General features: G+C 49.6%; 1 protein-coding gene across 1 annotated transcript in view; it reads right to left on the minus strand.

The window, feature by feature from the left end:
• Nucleotides 1-2,096: 2,096 nt before the first annotated feature.
• The window catches only part of LOC122541325 (complement C4-like), a 158,027-nt gene continuing 141,579 nt past the window's right edge, over nucleotides 2,097-18,544 (minus strand). Inside the window, exons 39-41 of the mRNA XM_087979485.1 lie at nucleotides 8,069-8,152; nucleotides 3,343-3,475; nucleotides 2,097-2,398 (exon numbers count right to left, since the gene is read on the minus strand). Of these exons, the coding sequence (XP_087835611.1) occupies nucleotides 2,257-2,398; nucleotides 3,343-3,475; nucleotides 8,069-8,152 (359 nt within the window). The 3' untranslated portion in view covers nucleotides 2,097-2,256. The remainder of the gene's footprint in view (nucleotides 2,399-3,342; nucleotides 3,476-8,068; nucleotides 8,153-18,544) is intronic.

Consider the following 18,544-nt stretch of genomic DNA (forward strand, 5'->3'; position numbering starts at 1 on the left):
CCATTCGCCCCCGTGGGCCTGCTCCACCACTACGAGGATGATGGCCCCTCCAACATACCTCATGTCCACTTTCCTGCCTTTTAAGTCATTGTGCACTATTGTGTGGTATTGTGTGTGTGCTTTTGAGTGGATTGACATTGAATAGACCTTGGAAAGGAAAGCTTTCAATGCAAATCCTGCGTGGCTATGCCAGGACTGAGGAGTTCCACTTATGGGCAGAGATACAAGATTACATTCATGAATAACTACAGAACATTACACCAAGAATCGATCTCAGCCTTCAATATACACAAAGACCCTGCTCCCACAGCTCTCTCTGTGGTAAGGGCTTCTAAAGAACTCACAGGCCTTGGAGAGAAGAAATCCCCCCTCAGCTCAGTCTTAAAGAGACAAGGCCTTTACTCTGAGACCATGCCCTCTCTTCCTCAACAAGGGGAAACATCCTCTCAGCAGTTACCCTGTCAAGCCCTTGAAGAGTCACATATGCTTCAATGAGATCACCTCTCGTTTTTCTAAACTCCAATGAGTCGGTATATCTAGATGTCTTGAGTGTATGTGGGGGGAGGAGGGGGGCACAGAGTTTTTAGGTGATAATGTCCAGGGAGTGGTGTGTAGATACCCACCACTTTCTGCACTTCTCTCTATCTCTTCACTTTTGGCATTTCTCTCCCTCTGGCCTCATTGAGCTTCCAGTTCTGGTCGCCCTGTTATATGAAGAATATTATTAATTTGGTGAAGCTTCAGAAGAGATTTCCCACGACGTTGCTGGAAGTGGAAGGTTTCAGTTCTAAAGAACGGCTGGGACTTTTTTTTTGCTGGGGCGTAGAAAGTCAAGAGATGAGCTGTTGAGGATTCTGGGATTGTATTAGATTAGATTACATTACAGTGTGGAAACAGGCCCTTTGGCCCAACAAGTCCACACCGACCCTCCGAAGAGCAACCCAACCAGACCCATTCCCCAACATTTACCCCTTCACCTAAAACTACAGGCAATTTAGCCTGGCCGATTCACCTAACCTGCACATCTTTGGACTGTGGGAGGAAACCGGAGCACCCGGAGGAAACCCACGCAGACACGGGGAGAACATGCAAACTCTACACAGACAGTTGCCTGAGGCGGACAACTATTCATCAGAGTTTAGAAGGTTGAAGGGAGGTCTAATAGAAACTTACAAGGTAATGCATGGCTTAGAAAGGGTGAATGCTGGGAAATTGTTTCTGTCAGGTGGGAATACTAGGACCCATGGGCACAGCCTTAGATTTAGAGGGGGTCAATTTTAAATGGAAATGAGAAGACATTTCTTCAGCCAGAGAGTGGTGGGCCTGTGGAATTCATTGCCACGGAGTGCAGTGGAGGCCGGGATGTTAAATGTCTTCAAGGCAAAAATTGATAAATTCTTAATCTCGCAAGGAATTAAGGGCTACAGGGAGAGTGCGGGTAAATGGAGTTGAAATGCCCACCAGCCATGATTGAATGGCGGAGTGGACTTGATGGGCCGAATGGCCTTACTTCCACTCCTATGTCTTATGGTCTTATGAACCTTGTAGAAATGTATAAAATAATGACATGGCATGGATAGAGTTAACAGCAGGTGTCTTTTCCCTCAGACATGCGATTTCAAGACTTGGTGAACATTTTTAAGATGAGAGGAGAGAGATTTAAAAAAGACATGAGGGTTTTTTTTCCACATAAGTTGGTTCATGTGTGGATTGGACGTCCTGAGGAAGCGGAGGAAATGGGCACAGTTACAATGTTTAAAAGACATTTGGATAAGTACATCAATAGGAAAGGGACATGGGCCAGGAGCAGGCAGTTGGAACTAGTGTAGTTTAGGGTTACGATCGGCATGGATGAGTTGGGCCGAAGGGTTTTATTCCGTGCTGTTGTCTCTATGATTCCACCTCCCCAGCACCTTTAATAACCTCCTCCCATTGGATGGTGCTTGCATGTCACTCAGTGTTCACTCATTTTAGCAACCTCCGTGCACGGTTGGCATTCTCTGTGCGCAACAGAAACCCCTTCCCAGTATCCCAAGTGATCCGTTGACAATCTCCCTCTGCTGGTTTCTCTTGGTAACACAGATAAGAGGAAGAAGGAATCGCAATCAAGTTTAAGAATTATAACAGGGACATTATTGGTGGAAGCAAGACAGTTCTGTGCCACAAATCATTCGATACACAGGCGAAGCATTTTTTTCCAGAGATAATAAAGCAGTTCAACAGGCTGCATGGTGGACAAGTCCATAACGCTTTTCCTTACAACTGGCATCCGTGTTTTTGAAGATCATCCATGAACTGAACCAATTTCTCACAGATACTTCTGAAATTCGTGCTGTCGCATTTTACTTGCGGCGGCATCTCTTCAACCCAAGACTCTGAATCCAGGATGTACTGGGTGCTGCGTTGTGATTGGTTGGCAGAGCGGAGTGGGGCCAGTGCAATTGGGGGTGGGGGGGAGGGGGTGAACAACAAAGAGAGAGGCAACATTAATTTCAAAGCACCTTGTCTCATCCCAACCCACAGCAAGAACACTTTGCATCAGTTGTACAAGTGTTGGAGGTGGGCACCCAATCAGTGCACAGCAAGATCCCACAAGCAATAAGGTCGGGATACCAGATAATCTGGCTTTCAGCTAACTTGGGGCCACGGTCAAAATGCGCAGCTCTTAGTGGTGTCACCCCTTAGAGAGTTTTGAGAAGTTTTGGAGCTCAGGTTGTGGTTCTGGATGTAGGTTCATTTTCAGACGTTTCGCCACCATACCAGGTAACATCTTCAGTGAGCTTCTGAATGAAGCTTCATTCGTTGGTTCACTGATGATGTTACCTAGTATGGTGGCGAAACATTCAAAAGTGAACCTTCCAGCTCAGTGAGCAAACCTACATCCAGGTGTCACCCAATTTCAGATGCTCGGATCTATTGCAGAGACTCATTGAGCTGTACAGTCAGACACAGACCCTTCGGTCCAGCTCGCCCATGCCGACCCGATATTCTAAGTAAATCTGGTCCAATTATTTTTAAAAGGTATTCATTTGTGGGATGTCACTGGCTGGGCCAGCATTTATTGCCTGTCCCTGGTTGGTGGGGCGAGCTGCCTTCTTGAAGCGCTGCAGTCTATCTGCTGTGGGTTGACCCACCATGCCCTTAGGGAGGGTGTTTCCAGGATTTTGACCCAGTGACAGTGATGGAATGGCGACACATTTCCAAGTCAGGGTGGTGACTGGCTTGGAAGGTGGCATTCCCGTGTACCTGCTGCCCTCGTGCTTCTAGACGGAAGTGGCCGTGGGTTCGGAAGGTGTTTGTTTTGCCTTACGACTCAGTTGAGGCCATCAAAATCTCACGTACTTCTGTTTTTCATCTTTGGTCTTGCCGTCCTTTCCCATGAGGAGGTAGGACCTGTGAGGCACCAGGTTCATGGGGCAGGCCATCTGTTTGAGGAAGTGCCGGACATCGTTCACCTGAATGCTCTCGTCGCTGGCTGTTTGAAAGAGGGGGAAAGAATGCATAATCTTAGTTACCTCAGCCTGGTGGGGTAGGCCCGTGAAATGGAGCCCAATCAGACTGCGGTTTATTGAATGCCTTATTCAAGCTGGGCCGGTTTCAGAATGCAATTGACCAATGCTGATCGCTCTGAAGTCTTCGGCCTACGCAGCTGCTGCCTGTCATTGTGGCTCTCCAGCATTCTCTTTTAAAGCACACACTGTTTTCGCTCAAAGCTGGAGACTTGCAATGGATGCTGGAGAAACGCATCAGGTCTGGCAGCATCTTTGAAGAGAGGGAGAGAGACAGAGAGCGCGATGAGAGAGAGAAAGAGAGGGAGAGAGAGAGAGAGAAAGAAACAGAGGCAATGTTCCAAGTCCAGACCTACTCATCTGCAAATGAGTTCCAAAGAAGAGTTATAGAGAGCTTTATAGCAGAGAAAATGGTACTTCAGCCCACTGATTCTGTGCTGGTCAAAATAAAGCACCGAAGTATTCTAATTCCAGAAACCCAGGTAATGCTCGGGGGACCTGAGTTTGAGTCCCATCATGGCAGTTGGTAGAATTTGAATTCAATGAGAAAAAAACATGGAATTAAGAGTCTAATGAAGCCAAGAATCGATTGCTGGAAAAACCCATCTGGTTCACTAATGTCCTTTAGGGGAGGAAGTTGCCATCCTTATTTAGTCTGGCCTACATCTAACTCCAGACCCACAACAATGTGGTTGACTCTTAACTGCCCCTCTGGTTAATAAGGGATGAGCAATAAATGCTGGGCCTTGGTAGTGACACCCTCATCCTGTGAATGAGTTTTCAAAATTTCCAGTTTCCAGCACTTGGCGTATAGACCTGGCATTGCAAGTGCACATGTAAAGGCTTCTTCAATGAGTTCTCCGTCTCTATTAGACTTACAGGCAGGTGTTCCAGAATCCCACCAGCCCCTGGGTGAAAATGAATTCCTCACATCCCCTTCTGCCTCTTATCTTAAATCTATGGCCCCCGGTCATTGATTCCCACACCAAGGGGAGAGGTTCTTTCCCCATCTACCCTTGACAATTCCCCTAACCATTTTACACACCTCAATTAGGTTCCTTCTCAGTCTCCTCTGCTTTAAGTTGCTGTGGGTCTAGAGTCACATGTAGGCCAGTCCAGGTAAGGATGGCACTTTCCTTCCCTAAAGGACATCCATGATCCAAATGGGTTTTTCCCACAATGGATTCATAGTTTTGTTCGGCTCTCAATTCCAGTTCTTTTTCATTGAATTCAAATTCCACCATCTGCCATGGCGGGATTTGAACCCAGGTCCCTCAAACATGGGTACAGACCCTTCAGCCGATCTCGTCCATGCCGACCAGATATCCTAACCCAATCTAGCCCCACTTGCCAGCACCCGGTCCATATCCCTCCAAACCCTTCCTATTCATATACCCATCCAGATGCCTTTTAAATGCTGTAATTGTACCAGCCTCCACCACTTCCTCTGGCAGCTCATGCCACACACGCATCACCCTCTCCGTGAAAAAGTTGCCCCTTAGGTCTCTTTTATATCTTTCCCCTCTCACCCTAAACCTATACCCTCTAGTTTTGGACTCCCCACCCAAGGGAAAAGACTTTGTCTACTTATCCTATCCATACCCCTCATAATTTTGTAAACCTCTGTAAGGTCACCCCTCAGCTCCAGGGAAAACAGCCCCAGCCTATTCAGCCTCTCCCTATAGTTAAAATCCTGCAATCCCAGCAACATCCTTGTCAATCATTGCTGAACCCTTTCAAGTTTCAAAACATCCTTCCGATAGGAAGGAGGCTAGAAATAGTTAGGTGCTTTATGTTGACCAGCACAGATTCAGTCAGGCTGAAGGGCCTTTTTCTATGCTGTCAAACTCTCTGTGACAGTCTGTCTAATCTCCCTTCATATATAAAACTCTCCAGGCCAGGCAACACCCTGGTCAATCACCTCTGCGCCCTTTCCAGTGCAATCACATCCCTCCTACAATGTGGGTTCAAGAAGCGTACACAATACTGTAGCCTATCCAGCACCTTATCTAGTTGTCACTGGACTCGGAATGTGAACTGTGGTTTTCTGTCTCCACAGGTGCTGCCTGACCTGCTGAGTTTCTCCAGCAATTTCTGCTTCTGTGTTCGGGTGAGCTGGTCTCACATTACATTTTGATGCCACATTAGATTGTAGCTTATGTTTTCCTCCTTCAAAGTAATTCAGAATATATTGTTTATAGTTCTCTATAACCATCATGTATAGACACATCAAGTTGCAAATATTATTGATTTCTTTACAATTTTTCAAATGAGATCTCACATGCAGACTTTATATCGTGCGAGATGGAAGCTTGACCACGAGGGTAAAATGTCCTTGAATAGGACGTACTTTGTGAGTGCCAGCAATATTATAGTCATGTCACTGGATTGTGGTCAATGCTCTGGAAACGCAAGTTCAAATCCCTCCTCCTCCTCAGATGCTGCCTGACCGGTTGTGCTTTTCCAGCACCACACTCTCGACTCTGATATCCAGCATCTGCAGTCTTCACTTTCTCCTAGGTTAGGTGGATTGGTCATGCTAATTACCCATTGTCCTCAGGGATGTGTGTATGTTAGGTGCATTAGTCAGGGGTAAATGTAGAATGATAGGGCAGGGGAATGGGTCTGGGTGGGTTACTTTTCAGGCGGTCGGTGTGGACTTGTTGGGCTGTAGGAGTTTCCAAGCTGTAGGAGTTCTATGAAGAGTCGTGCTGGACTCGAAATGTTAACCCTGGTTCCCTCTCTCCACAGAGGCTGCCAGACATGCTGAGTTCCTCCAGCAGCACCCTGCGTTGTCTCAGATTTCCAGCGTCTGCAGTGTTTTCCATCTTGCAGCCTCTGACCGGGTGGGGGAAGTCCCTCCTGTTTGCAATTTTGTTCTGTCTAATGTTGACCTGCCGCGTTCACGGAATTCAAGTGAGGCTAAGCACGGAGCGTTGGGAGGCAACATCGAATCTGCTGGTGCTAGGCCGGTGTTGGTTCCTTTCTGTTACTTACCGAGTTTAATCCTCTTTGTGATGGAAGCTGTGTAAACTTGGAAACTCCGTACTGTATCGATTCCCAAAAGGTTGCCAACAAATCCTGGAATATGATGGAAGCTCTATAATGGTTACCGTGGTAACCATTACTGCTTGTTGCAAAAGCCCACGTGGTTCACTTTAGGGGAAAGAGATCCACAGGGCCTCCCCAAGTCTGGTGCAGGCAGCACGGTGGTTCAACGGTTAGCACGGCTGCCTCACAGCATCCAGGTTCGATTCCAGCCTCGGGAGACTGTCTGTGTGGAGTTTGCATGTTGTCCGGAGGTGTGCGGGCTACATGGATGGTCTAGGGAAATGCAGGGTTGTGGGGATGGTGTAAGGGTGTTGGTCAGGGTGGACTCAATGGGCTAAATGGCCTGCTTCCGCACTACAGGAATTCTGTGATGCCGCCGCATTGTGACTGTATTTGTGCAGAAATACAGTCAACCCGAGAGCAGTCGCAAACACTGGCATCGCCAATTTGCGCAAAAGAGAAACGCAAACAAGATGAGGTTAACATATCCTCTTGGGTGTTTGAAAATGCGCTGAATGAGATAAGCAGCAAAAGGCAGTGGTTGCTGGGAATCTGAAACAAAATCAGCAAACGATGAGAGGACACAAATATTGAGAATACTGGAGAAACACAGCATCTGTGAAGAGAACGAAACAGAGTTCACATTTCAACTCCAGTATAACCCTTCTTCAGTATTTCAGAGTTATTCTGACTCACATGCCTGAGTGGCATTGGTGGCTCAGTGGTCAGCATCGCCGCCGCACAGCACCAGGGACCTGGGTTCAATTCCAGCATTGAGCGACTGTCTGTACAGAGTTTGTACATTCTCCCCACATCTGTGTGGGTTTCCTCACACAATCCCAAATATGTTCAGGTTAGGTGGATTGGAGCTGCAAGTGTGGTGCTGGAAAAGTGCAGGAGAATTGATGTTTTGGATTTCCTGATGGAGGGTTCATGACCGAAATATCGATTCTCCTGCTCCTCGGATGCTGCCTGACCTGCTGTGCTTTTTCAGCACCACATTCTCGTCTCTGATATCCAGTATCTGCAGTCCTCACTTTCTCCTAGGTTATTGCATATAGTCTTCAACGGTGTGTGTAGATTAGGTGCTTTATCAGGGATAAACGTAAAATAATAGGACAGGGGAATGGGTCTGGGTGTGTTACTCTTCAGAGGGTTGGTGTGGACTTGTTGGGCCGAATGGCCTGTTTCCACACTGTAGGGATTCTATGAAGAGTCGTGCTGGGCTCGAAACGTTACCTCTGTTTCCCTTTCTCCACAGAGGCTGTCAGACCTGCTGAGTTTCTCCAGCAATTCCTTGCATTGTCTCAGATTTCCAGCGTCTGCAGTGTTTTTTATCTCGCAACCTCTGACCATGTGGGGGAAGCCCCTCCTGTTTGCAATTTTGTTCTGTTTTAATGTTGACCTGCCGCTTCCACGGAATTCAAGTGAGGCTAAGCACGGAGCGTTGGAAGGCAACATCGAATCTGCTGGTGCTAGGCCGGTGTTGGTTTCTTTCTGTTACTTACCGAGTTTAATCCTCTTTGTGATGGAAACTTTGTAAACTTGGAAACTCCCTACTGTATCGATTCCCAACAGGTTGACAACAAATGCTGGGACAAATGGAAGAAAAGGATGGTTAGAAAAATGGAAACTTTGAGCGTTTAACCCTAACGTATAGGATAGGATATAGAAGAAAGTGTAACTACTTCTCCTGGAATAAAATACATACAATGTGCTCTGCAGGATAGCAAAATATAAACTAAGATGTAAACAAGGCACTCAATCTCTTCAAGACTGTTCAACCACTCAATATAACTACGGTTGATCTGATAACTCAACATCCCACCTACCTTGATCAACTTCCTCCTCCCCTTTTCGCTGATTAAGAATCTATCTATCTACCATAAATTGAGTCCGATCACATCTCGTGTTCCACCATTGCTTGAGGAGCAGAATTTCAATAGCTTACTGCCCTCTCTATAAGAGAAGTAAACGTCATGCTGTCCTACATGGACAGATCCCCGAATTTGAGCCCGGGACCTCTCGTTCGCGACTCTCCCGTGACAGAAAAGGGTCTTTTCCACAATCCGCCCTGCCGACAGCCTTCAGGATCTTAAACAATTCAATCGAGTCAGCTAAAACTCCAGTGGGTGTAAGCGTTTCAATAAAGGACATTTTTAAGGGCCTAGTTTAGCCACAGACCCAAGGTTGTTATGAGTAAGAAGTAGGAGAACTCTGACCTGACCGTGTTCTGACCTGTTTCAGCAATTGCAGAATTAGAAAGGCAAATGACAAGTTAGTATGAAAAGGTTAGATACTTTCTGTTTTTAGGTAGTAAGGAGGCCCATTGCATTATTAGGGAAGAAAAAAACAACAAATGATGAAACCAGCCAACCTCCATGTGAGCAAAACAGGATGTAAAACATTAAAACAGATTGCAGTTTAAGTGCAGATTCTTACATCCAGGGGAAGAGTGACAGAAACCAATTACAGAGTGAAGATGTGACCAGCGGCTGAGTGGTTAGCACTGCCGCCTCATAGCACCAGGGTTCAATTCCAGCCTCAGGTGACTGTCTGTGGGGAGTTCGCACGTTTGCCCAGTGTCTGCATGGGTTTCCTTCGGGTGCTCCGGTTTTGTCCCACAATCCAAAGATGTGCAGGTTTGGGTGGATTGGCCACGCTAAACTGCCCAAAGTGTTCAGGGATGTGTAGGTTAGGTGCATTGGTCAGGGGTAAATATAGAGTAATGGGTTTGAGTGGATACTCGTCGGAGGGTCGGTGTGGACTAGTTGGGCTGAAGTGCCTGTTTCCACACTGTAGGGTTTCCATGTGGCCATGTCCCCCCAGTTATTTCTGGAATCTAAACAATTTGTCAGTCGTATCACAGAAATGTAGTAACTTCACATTAGAGTTGATTTTAAAGACCTTATAACAATTGGCAGGAATTAATATCTTTCCTAATCCTTCAGAATATTTTCCTCAATTCCAGTGGATACAAGGTTAGCCATCCAAACCTATCCCCATCGGACGATCATTTCACTCTGGGAGAAGGTGTTCCTTTAGGATGGCAGGCTTAATATGCTGGAATTGCTCTCTCAATCAGCACTGCGAGTCTAACTACACCACACAAACTGAGTCAAGAAGGTATCTCATCGTTATCTTCTCATGGACTGTGAACGCTAGTCTTGTGAGCTCGTTCATATGTTTAAATTAAGAAAAGCTCTTAATTTTCCTCTGAATAAATGCTGCTGGAGACATTAGAGAAGATTTCAAATGTTTACGAGGGATATATTCAGAGCAATTCATGTCCAGTTGCCTTATGGCTAAATGGCCACTTACCTTTCCTGCAGCTGTGGGCAAAATATATTAGATTCGATTCAGAAACTGAAAGCTGACTGAGCAAGGTATTAGTGCATCGATGAAAGGCGACAGGCATTTGCCAAAGGAAGTTGGCTTTTCGCTAACTTGATGTTTTGCAATTGAGGAGGCGACAAGACTTGGGTAGTGTGGTGGATGTGGTCTGTATGGCCTTTTAGACAGGGGTAGAGGAAATCGGAGCACCCGGAGAGGTTAAGGCTGCTGCCTCACAGCTCCAGGGACCCGGGTTTGATTCCTACTTGGTAAACCGTTCCAAAAATGCACAGGTTCTTAAATTCCAAGGAAGGGTGACAAACTGGATCCCAAGTTGAGTTAGCGATAGGGAGCAACGGGTAATGGTTCCCAGACATTTTATGCAACTGGAAGGCTGTTTCCAGTAGCGGGCTCAATCCCTTTAGCTTGTCGCATACATTAGCAATTTCAGGGGCCGGTTAGTTTTGTTGGTTCGATGCCTGTCTTGTATTGCAGAATGAACTCAAGAGCCCAGGTTCAATTTCCATTCCAGCTGAGGAAGACTGGAACCTGCCTCCTCACACTGCTGCTTCCACAGGCAAATCACTGCTGACACAAACATCAGCCACAAAGGTGGCTCAGTATGGTGTATTGCCAGACAAGGGGCTAAATACTTGGGCAGAGCACACAAGAATATCTTCATGATTTAGATTCAAATGTCGGCAAGTGTGGTAACAGAGTTAGGAGATACCATAAATATTTACCGCATGGTTGACAATGAGGAGGAAACTTTGGACTGCAGGATACACATGGTTTGATGAGTTGGGCGGCAAAGTGGAAAATGGAATCCAAACTTGGGAAGTTTTGGGAAACTCGACAAGGAGTACGCAATAAAGGGAAGGATAATTAACAGAGTGGAGGATCAGACGGACCTTGAACCCTACAGCCTCATGGGTAATAAGGTAGATCGATAAAGGTGATTAAGAAGGCACAGTATATGCTTTCCTTCATTAGCCAAGATCATTGATATTATGGTACAGCATTAGTCAGCTTGCATACTGTTTGAATCTTTCATTTGTAAGGAAGATGGGACTGCACTGGAGAGGGTGGAGAATAGCTCGTCATGATCATAGAATCCCTTTAGTGTGGAAGCAGGCCATTCGGTCCATCGAGTCCACACCACTCCGGCGAGCATCCCACCCAGACCCACACCATCCTTATAACCCTGCATCCCCATGGCTAATCCATCAACCCTGCACAACCAATGCACATTATGGGCAATTTAGCATGGCCAATTCATCTAACCTGCACATCTTTGGACTGTGGGAAGAAACCAGAACACCCGATGGAAACCCACACAGACACGGGGAGAATGTGAAAACTCCACACAGACAGTCGTGGAATCGAACCCTGGGTCCCTGGCGCTGTGAGGCAGCGGCATTAACCCCTCCGGGTGCTCCGGTTTCCTCCTACAATTTAAAGATGTGCTGGTTAGGTGAACTGGCCATGCTAAATTGCCATAGTGTTCAGGGATGTGCAGGTTAGGTGCATTAGTCAGGGGCAAATGTAGAGTAATGGGGAATAGGTTTGGGTGGGTTACTTTTCGGAGGGTCAGTATGGACTGTTGGGCCAAAGGGACTGTTTCCACACCGTAAGAATTCTGTAACTGTATAATCACCCAGTATTGAACAATGACCTTTGGATGAGAGATCAGATCAATTGTTGCTGCTGCATCTTGAACTGGACAAACTGAGCAATGATTCAATTTAAGTTATTTCAAAGTAGGAGGGGAAGTGTATGCAATGGCACGTTGACCTCAGAAGAGAGGTCAAAAACCAGGGGACGTTAAATTTAAAGTTTTTGCAGATAGGACCAGTGGGGAAACAAGGGAGTATTTTCAGTCAGACGCTGGCCAGGACCTGGAAATCAGTGACTGAAAGGGTGGAAGAGGCGGAAACTGGTACCATGCCTGAAAAAAAAGACTTTTTTTGCTTCGACTTGAGGACATTTGATCCTATCCAGATTCTTCATGTTCTGCTCTGCCCTGGACTGTAAGAAACTACAGAGAGTTGTGAACGCAGCCCAGTCCATCACCCAAACCAACCTTCCATCCACTGGCTCCATCTACACTTCTCACCTAACCCCCCCCCCACCAGATTATAATCTCTTCCAACCTCTTCTCTCGGGCAGAAGATAAAAAAAACTTAAACACACATACCAACAGGTTCAACACCAGCTTCTGCCTTGTTGTTATTAGACTCAGATTTAAAATTTAATGTTGACCTCATTCACTGTGCACCTTCTCTGTTGCCGTAACACTGTATTCCTTGCTCTGTTCTATTTCCCTCACACACTCTGTATGGTATGATCTGCCTGTACTGCATGCAAAACAAAACTTTTCACTGTACGTGTGACGAAAATCAATCAAATTAAAAAAACAACTTTGTATGACCTCTCTGATTTCTAAACAAAGAAATAACCCACCGTGGCCCTTGTGTCTTAGCATATTGTGAAATAAATTCTTTGAAAGTTTCCATCGATTTGGTTTAAGCTACTTCAAGCCCATTAGCCAGGGCAGTTAAAATGTATTCAGATGAGCAATGTAATGTTCCCATACTGCACCTCTGGAAGGTTAAGGCTCCAGGGCACTTGACATAGTTTGTCAGTCATCAGGTTACTGAGCAGTTGTCAGCTTGTCCGCAAAATCAGTCAATTTAACAAGATTTGCTTTGCTGACTAATTTTTTATGCTTTTGCGAAGACAAGTTAGAACTGCAGTGATACAAATACACAGATCATTGAAGGTAGCAGGACAGGCAGAGAATGTGGGTCATAAAATAACTGGGAGGCAATGGCCTAGTGGTATTATCACTAGATTATTAATCCAGAAACTCAGCTAATGTTCTGGGGTCTAGGGTTCAGATCGCCATGGCAGATGGTGGAATTTAAAGTCAATTAAAGAATCTGGAATCAAAAGTCATCATTAGGCAATCCTTTACGGGTGGCTCAGTGGTTAGCACTACTGCCTCACAGCGCCACGGACCAGCGTTCGATTCTTGCCTCAGGCGACTGTCTATGTGGAGTTTGCACATTTTCCCTGTGTCTGCGTGGGTTTCCTCTGGGTGCTCCAGTTTCCTCCCACAGTCCAAAGATGTGCAGACCAGGTGACTGGGCCATGCTAAATTGCCCCATAGTGTTAGATGCATTCGTCAGGGATAAATATAGGTTAGGGGAATGGGTCTGGGTGGGTTACTCTTCGGAGGGTCGGTGTGGATTTGTTCGGCCGAAGGGCCTGTTTCTACACTGAAGGAAACCTAATCTAATCTAAAACCTGCAGTGCTCTTGGCTTTATCAACAGGGGCATAGAAAACAAGAGGAAGGAGGTGATATTAAACTTGGCCAGAAGTCAGACGACACCAGGTTATGGTCTGGCAGGTTTATCTGAAATCATGAGCCTTTGTCGGGTGAAACATTGAATGCTGGAGTACAGTTCTGGCTGCTGCGTTAGATGTGAACGTACTGGAGTGAGTGCAGAAGCGATTTACAGGAACGGTTCCAGGAAAGAGAAACTTCAGTCAGGACGACGGGCTGAAGAAAATGGGCCTGTTCCCCTTGGAGAGAAGGCGGTGACTCGAGATTTAATATGGGTCTTCAAAATCATGATCGGGTGGGTTGGAACAGACCGAGAGAAAGTGCCCCCACTTGTAAAAGATAAAAAAGAGCGATACAGCATAGATTATAATAAACGAAGCAAGGGTGATGTGAGAGGAAACCTTTTCACACAGCCAGTGGTTAGGTTATGGAAAGTACTGCCTGGTAGATTGTGGCAGAGACAGTGCGTAAGATATTCAGGAGAGACATTGGATGCTTACTTGAATAGAAATCGTGTACAGAGGAACCTCGATTAACTGAAAATCAATTATCTGCATTTCAGATTATCTGAAGAAGATCTCAAGGTCTCGAGAGAAACATTACATCAAAGAGGTGTTTTCAACACTGATTGTGCCTTTTGCTTACAGTGATTAAAAATGAACTCGGCTTACTGAAGTGTTGCTGAGTGTTGTACTGGACATTGATGGGAGCTCATTTACAATCTCCAAATGACTAACTGCCAGCCCCTCTCTCTCTCCCCACACTTTTTCAGGAGGACTACACGGAGGTGTACCCTAAACCCTCTTCCCCAGATAATCTCTCCAACATTGTAGTGTACAGGGCAGAGGTGGAACCTGTCAAAAAGTTGCAGTAAAAAGTTGTGTGTGTGGCTGTGTGTGTGTGTGTTTGTGTCTGTCTGTCTGTCTGTCTGTGTGTGTGCTTGAGTCTGTGTGTGTGTGAGAGTGTGTGTGTCTGGGTGTGTGTGTCAGTATGTGTGTGTGAGTATGTATGCCTGTGTGTGTGCTTGTGTGCGAGCGTGTCTATGTGTCTGTGTCTCTGTGTGTTTGTGTGTGTGGGGCTGCGTGCCTGTGTGTGTCTGTGGCTGCGTGTGTATCTATGTGTGTCTGTGTGTGTGGGTGTGGCTGTGTGTGGGCATGTGTCTGCATGTGTGCATGTGAGAGTATGTGTGTATGTCGCTGTGTGTCTGTGTGTGCGTGTGTGTTTACGTGCATGTGTGTGTGTGGGCGTGTGTCTGCATGTGTGCTTGTGCGTGTGAGAGTATGTGTGTGTGTGTGGCTGCGTGTCTGCGTGTGCGTGCATGCGTGTGACTGTGTGTAGGCATGTTTCTGCATGTGTGCATGTGAGAGAATGTGTGTGTGGCTGCGTGTGTGCATGGCTGCGTGTTTTACAAGTGGGGGCACTTTCTCTCGGTCTGTTCCAACCGACCCGTGTGTGCATACTTGTGGCTGTGTTTGGGCATGTGACTGCATGTGTGGGTGTGAGAGTATGTGTGTGCGTGTTTGCGTGGCTGCGTGTGTGTGTGGCTACATATGTGCGTACGTGTGTGTGTGTGTGTATGTGTGTGCGCTATTTTGAGCCTAACCCCCCAACTCTCATCCCCCAAAAGCAGTAGCAGTCATACTATTGGTGTTCAGTCCGGCTGCCTCGGAGAGGGGTCGCGGAATGGGAAGGGCATGGGGGGCAGGCGGAGGGTGGGGCCAGATGGGGGGTGGGGGTGGACGATGTTGGATGGGGTAGGGGAGCAGGCAGGAGGGAGGTGTTAGACAGCGGTGAGATGGGGTCAGACGGGAGGGCGGTGTTAGACAGCGGTGAGGTGGGGTCAGACGGGAGGGCGTATTAGACAGCGGTGAGGTGGGGTCAGACGGGAGGGTGGTGTTAGATAGCAGTGAGGTGGGGTCAGACGGGAGGGCGGTGTTAGACAGCGGTGAGGTGGGGTCAGACGGGGGTATGGTGTTAGACAGCGGTGAGGTGGGGTCAGACGGGGGGATGGTGTTAGACAGCAGTGAGGTGGGGTCAGACTGGAGGGCGGTGTTAGACAGCGGTGAGGTGGGGTCAGACAGGGGGATGGTGTTAGACAGCGGTGAGGTGGGGTCAGACGGGGGGATGGTGTTAGACAGCAGTGAGGTGGGGTCAGACGGGGGGATGGTGTTAGACAGCAGTGAGGTGGGGTCAGACGGGGGTATGGTGTTAGACAGCGGTGAGGTGGGGTCAGACGGGGGGATGGTGTTAGACAGCAGTGAGGTGGGGTCAGACTGGAGGGCGGTGTTAGACAGCGGTGAGGTGGGGTCAGACGGGGGGATGGTGTTAGACAGCGGTGAGGTGGGCTCAGACGGGAGGGCGGTGTTAGACAGCGGTGAGGTGGGGTCAGACGGGGGATGGTGTTAGACAGCGGTGAGGTGGGGTCAGACAGGGGTATGGTGTTAGACAGTGGTGAGGTGGGGTCAGACGGGGGGATGGTGTTAGACAGCGGTGAGGTGGGGTCAGACGGGGGGATGGTATTAGACAGCGGTGAGGTGGGGTCAGACAGGGGGATGGTGTTAGGCAGCGGTGAGGTGGGGTCAGACGGGGGTATGGTGTTAGACAGCGGTGAGGTGGGGTCAGACGGGGGGATGGTGTTAGACAGCGGTGAGGTGGGGTCAGACGGGAGGGTGGTGTTAGACAGCGGTGAGGTGGGGTCAGACGGGGGTATGGTGTTAGACAGCGGTGAGGTGGGGTCAGACGGGGGATGGTGTTAGACAGCAGTGAGGTAGGGTCAGACGGGGGTATGGTGTTAGACAGCGGTGAGGTGGGGTCAGACGGGGGGATGGTGTTAGACAGCAGTGAGGTGGGGTCAGACGGGGGGATGGTGTTAGACAGCAGTGAGGTGGGGTCAGACGGGGGGATAGTGTTAGACAGCGGTGAGGTGGGCTCAGACGGGGGGATGGTGTTAGACAGCGGTGAGGTGGGGTCAGACGGGGGGATAGTGTTAGACAGCGGTGAGGTGGGCTCAGACGGGAGGGCGGTGTTAGACAGCGGTGAGGTGGGGTCAGACGGGGGGATGGTGTTAGACAGCGGTGAGGTGGGCTCAGACGGGAGGGCGGTGTTAGACAGCGGTGAGGTGGGGTCAGACAGGGGGATGGTGTTAGACAGCGGTGAGGTGGGCTCAGACGGGAGGGCGGTGTTAGACAGCGGTGAGGTGGGGTCAGACGGGGGGATGGTGTTAGACAGCGGTGAGGTGGGCTCAGACGGGAGGGCGGTGTTAGACAGCGGTGAGGTGGGGTCAGACAGGGGGATGGTGTTAGACAGCGGTGAGGTGGGGTCAGACGGGGGTATGGTGTTAGACAGTGGTGAGGTGGGGTCAGACGGGGGGATGGTGTTAGACAGCGGTGAGGTGGGGTCAGACGGGGGTATGGTGTTAGACAGTGGTGAGGTGGGGTCAGACGGGGGGATGGTGTTAGACAGCGGTGAGGTGGGGTCAGACGGGGGGATGGTGTTAGACAGCAGTGAGGTGGGGTCAGATGGGAGGGTGGTATTAGACAGCGGTGAGGTGTGGTCAGACGGGAGGGCGGTGTTAGACAGCGGTGAGGTGGGGTCAGACGGGGGGATGGTATTAGACAGTGGTGAGGTGGGGTCAGACGGGGGGATGGTGTTAGACAGCGGTGAGGTGGGGTCAGACGGGAGGATGGTATTAGACAGTGGTGAGGTGGGGTCAGACGGGGGGATGGTGTTAGACAGCGGTGAGGTCGGGTCAGACGGGGGATGGTGTTAGACAGCAGTGAGGTGGGGTCAGACGGGAGGGCGGTGTTAGACAGCGGTGAGGTGGGCTCAGACGGGTGGGAGGTGTTAGACAGCGGTGAGGTGGGGTCAGACGGGGGGATGATGTTAGACAGCGGTGAGGTGGGGTCAGACGGGAGGGCGGTGTTAGACAGCGGTGAGGTGGGCTCAGACGGGAGGGCAGTGAGGTGGGGTCAGACGGGAGGGTGGTGTTAGACAGCGGTGAGGTGGGGTCAGACGGGAGGGCGGTGTTAGACAGCGGTGAGGTGGGGTCAGACGGGAGGGTGGTGTTAGACAGCGGTGAGGTGGGGTCAGACGGGGGGATGGTGTTAGACAGCGGTGAGGTGGGGTCAGACGGGGGATGGTGTTAGACAGCGGTGAGGTGGGGTCAGACGGGAGGGTGGTGTTAGACAGTGCTGAGGTGGGGTAAGACGGGGGGATGGTGTTAGACAGCGGTGAGGTGGGGTCAGACGGGAGGGCGGTGTTAGACAGCGGTGAGGTGGGGTCAGACGGGGGGATGGTGTTAGACAGCGGTGAGGTGGGGTCAGACGGGAGGGTGGTGTTAGACAGTGCTGAGGTGGGGTCAGACGGGGGGATGGTGTTAGACAGCGGTGAGGTGGGGTCAGACGGGAGGGTGGTGTTAGACAGCGGTGAGGTGGGGTCAGACGGGAGGGCGGTGTTAGACAGCGGTGAGGTGGGGTCAGACGGGAGGGTGGTGTTAGACAGCGGTGAGGTGGGGTCAGACGGGGGGATGGTGTTAGACAGCGGTGAGGTGGGGTCAGACGGGGGATGGTGTTAGACAGCGGTGAGGTGGGGTCAGACGGGAGGGTGGTGTTAGACAGTGCTGAGGTGGGGTAAGACGGGGGGATGGTGTTAGACAGCGGTGAGGTGGGGTCAGACGGGAGGGCGGTGTTAGACAGCGGTGAGGTGGGGTCAGACGGGGGGATGGTGTTAGACAGCGGTGAGGTGGGGTCAGACGGGGGATGGTGTTAGACAGCAGTGAGGTGGGGTCAGACGGGGGGATGGTGTTAGACAGCAGTGAGGTGGGGTCAGACAGGGGGATGGTGTTGGACGGGGTTGGGGTTGGGTCAGATGGAGGGATGGTGCTAGATAGCGGTGAGATGGGTTCACACATGGGGATGGTGTTAGACAGCAGTGAGGTCGGGTCAGACGGGGGGATGGTGTTAGACAGCGGTGAGGTGGGGTCAGACGGGAGGGGTGGTATTAGACAGTGGTGAGGTGGGGTCAGACGGGGGGATGGTGTTAGACAGCGGTGAGGTGGGGTCAGACAGGGGGATGGTGTTGGATGGGGGTGGGGTTGGGTCAGATGGAGGGATGGTGCTAGATAGCGGTGAGATGGGTTCACACATGGGGATGGTGTTAGACAGCAGTGAGGTCGGGTCAGACGGGGGGATGGTGTTAGACAGCGGTGAGGTGGGGTCAGACGGGGGGAAGGTGTTAGACAGTGGTGAGGTGGGGTCAGACAGGGGGATGGTGTTAGACAGCGGTGAGGTGGGGTCAGATGGG

Source organism: Chiloscyllium plagiosum, unplaced genomic scaffold (genome assembly GCF_037043375.1).
Source record: "Chiloscyllium plagiosum isolate Xiang-an unplaced genomic scaffold, Cpla_swu_hap1 HiC_scaffold_35, whole genome shotgun sequence".
NCBI classification, from domain to species: domain Eukaryota; kingdom Metazoa; phylum Chordata; class Chondrichthyes; order Orectolobiformes; family Hemiscylliidae; genus Chiloscyllium; species Chiloscyllium plagiosum.